A 2,380-nucleotide genomic window follows, 5' to 3' on the forward strand; every position below is an offset into this window, starting at 1 on the left:
TTCAAAATTTTTATATAATTTTATAACTTTCTCATATTTTTTATACGAATTGGAATACTTCTCAAAAATCTACATCTTTTCTCAGAATTTTCCATATATGTTAGTTATAAAATATCGTAAGACTTCTAAAATTTTTTGTAAGTATAATTGTGATAAAAAATGTTATAAAATATAAAAAATTTAAAAATATTTTTTTTAAATTATGGGATGAGAAATCTCAAAATATTTCAGAATTCGTATGTATGAAAAATTCTGAGAGAAGATAAACTTTCCGAATATTTCTGAGTATTTCTGAAAAATGTTCCAATTTGTATAAAAATTATTAAAAAATTTTTCATCAGGGCAAATGTGATTTCTGGTAACGCTTTTTAGGCTTTCACAATATTCACATTATCTTAAAAGATTCTAGAAGGGTTATCGCCGTGTTTTTATCCACGTGGTTACGCAAATAAAGTAGCGATTCTTTTATTCTTACAAATAACTGCTCAAACAAAACGCTGTTAGTCCGCTATACATTTGCGAGTCTGTCGTTCGCTGTCCACAGATACATACATCAGAATAAATAAATATATAAATCAGAATAAATTACAAAGGAAGATGTTGAGTTATAGTATCACATGCAGGTTTAATTATAATTGTAGATGTATCTATGGTGAATGAGGATAACCTTCATCCTATCTCTTTTCTGTCAATATTCCATTCCAAGTTGTTTCTTTCTCCATGGGAAGGCAGCCTCAATCGAGCAAGATTGAGCAATGCTAAACTTTTTTCCCCAAAACTCTCCTAGATGGCAAAGAAGAGTTTTTCAAAGAGTGATTGTCTATATCGAGTCCAAGAGATGTGTTATATTTTCTACAAGAAACGATAAAGTTTACGCAAAAAATTTTTAATGATGACTTAATTGTATATTGCAGTTACGCTTTATGTCAACCATAAATGTCTCTGTGGGCCATATTTTGATCTTCGAAAAGTGAGAGCCCTACCAGCGAAATTTGGCACTGGTCCTATGACAAATGTTGTAAGAGAAATCTTCCAAGCATTTTTAATGGCAGCCTTGAATCCCAAGCAAATGTTGGGTTTACTGAGAAATGGTGATGGCGAAATTGTAACTTTGAGTATGGGAACTTTGAAGAAACCTGCCTCCATCAAATTACCTCATTTCTTGGAAGAAGAAGACTTTTATGCCTACATTAGGCAACAACTTGAGGACCTCCGTGCATGTGAATACATGTTAACTAAAAGAAAAGAACCTTGCAGCAAGTGTCTCACATCTTCGCTACAACAACCACAATCCACTAATGATGAAGAAGCAAATAACTCCATAGGAGAGAAACGAAGGTGGTCATCGGAAAGTCAACAAAATTTAACGCCAACTCAGCAACAGCATGTTCAGCAAACTCCGGTGCAAAGTATAAATAATTCTACAGAACCATCTCCTCCATCTTCAAAGCAACCTCGCAAATCTGTTCCCGGTATTTTATATTTTTTATAAAACTTTGTTATAATTAATTAATGATAACCTATGAATTATAAGGATATTTATAATTATTATTTAAGAATATATAGATAGTTATTACTTTATTGTTCAGGATAATATAATATGCTACCTTGAAAGCTTGAATGTGAAATTAACTGATATCAACTAGCATTTTTGTAAAGTGATGTACTGATTAAGAACCATATTTACGTACAGAATTGGAAGCAGCGACGTCTACTACTCAATCGAATGAAGCCTCTGGAAGTCGCACTCTTCCCAGTGAACCAGCGGATTGGACTATTGAAGATGTAATACATTTTATTGCCATTACAGATCCAGTATTAGGACAACATGCAGATTTATTCAGGAAGCATGTAAGTTAAATATAAAACAGGCATTCAACATTTTACTTTATCTATTTACTTTATTATACAAAATTAACGATAATTTTTAGGAAATTGATGGCAAGGCCCTACTTCTTCTCAATAGTGATATGATGATGAAGTACATGGGACTAAAACTTGGGCCAGCACTCAAGATTTGTAATTTGGTAAACCGTATTAAAGGTAGAAGACATACACATATGTGATTTTCTCACATAAATACTGTATGATCTGAAACACATGCGTTTTATGCATTTCAATCAATAAATTAGATTCGTTATCAATAAGAAAAATTGGTATATCAATTTTTTTTATTGTCTTTTGAATTACATTCTTTTATCAATTTTAAAATTTAGATTAGGAAATATCAAAATTAAACTATTTAAATTTGTCAGACCATTTTATTATTTCAGAAAAGTATAAATTTGTATTAATTAGTTGTAATACAAGTATTTTTTAAATAAATTTACCATTTCCCCCAATAAGTATTAGATTAGCCTAATGGGATTCCATGTATTAG

General features: G+C 30.8%; 1 protein-coding gene across 1 annotated transcript in view; it reads left to right on the plus strand.

Annotated features, from left to right (window-relative positions):
- The window catches only part of Scm (Polycomb protein Scm), a 4,336-nt gene extending 2,237 nt beyond the window's left edge, over positions 1–2,099 (plus strand). Inside the window, exons 4-6 of the mRNA XM_018456192.1 lie at positions 915–1,472; positions 1,694–1,851; positions 1,932–2,099. Of these exons, the coding sequence (XP_018311694.1) occupies positions 915–1,472; positions 1,694–1,851; positions 1,932–2,066 (851 nt within the window). The 3' untranslated portion in view covers positions 2,067–2,099. The remainder of the gene's footprint in view (positions 1–914; positions 1,473–1,693; positions 1,852–1,931) is intronic.
- Positions 2,100–2,380: the final 281 nt, after the last annotated feature.

Source organism: Mycetomoellerius zeteki, unplaced genomic scaffold (genome assembly GCF_001594055.1).
Source record: "Mycetomoellerius zeteki isolate Tzet28-1 unplaced genomic scaffold, Tzet1.0 scaffold564, whole genome shotgun sequence".
Lineage (NCBI taxonomy): Eukaryota > Metazoa > Arthropoda > Insecta > Hymenoptera > Formicidae > Mycetomoellerius > Mycetomoellerius zeteki.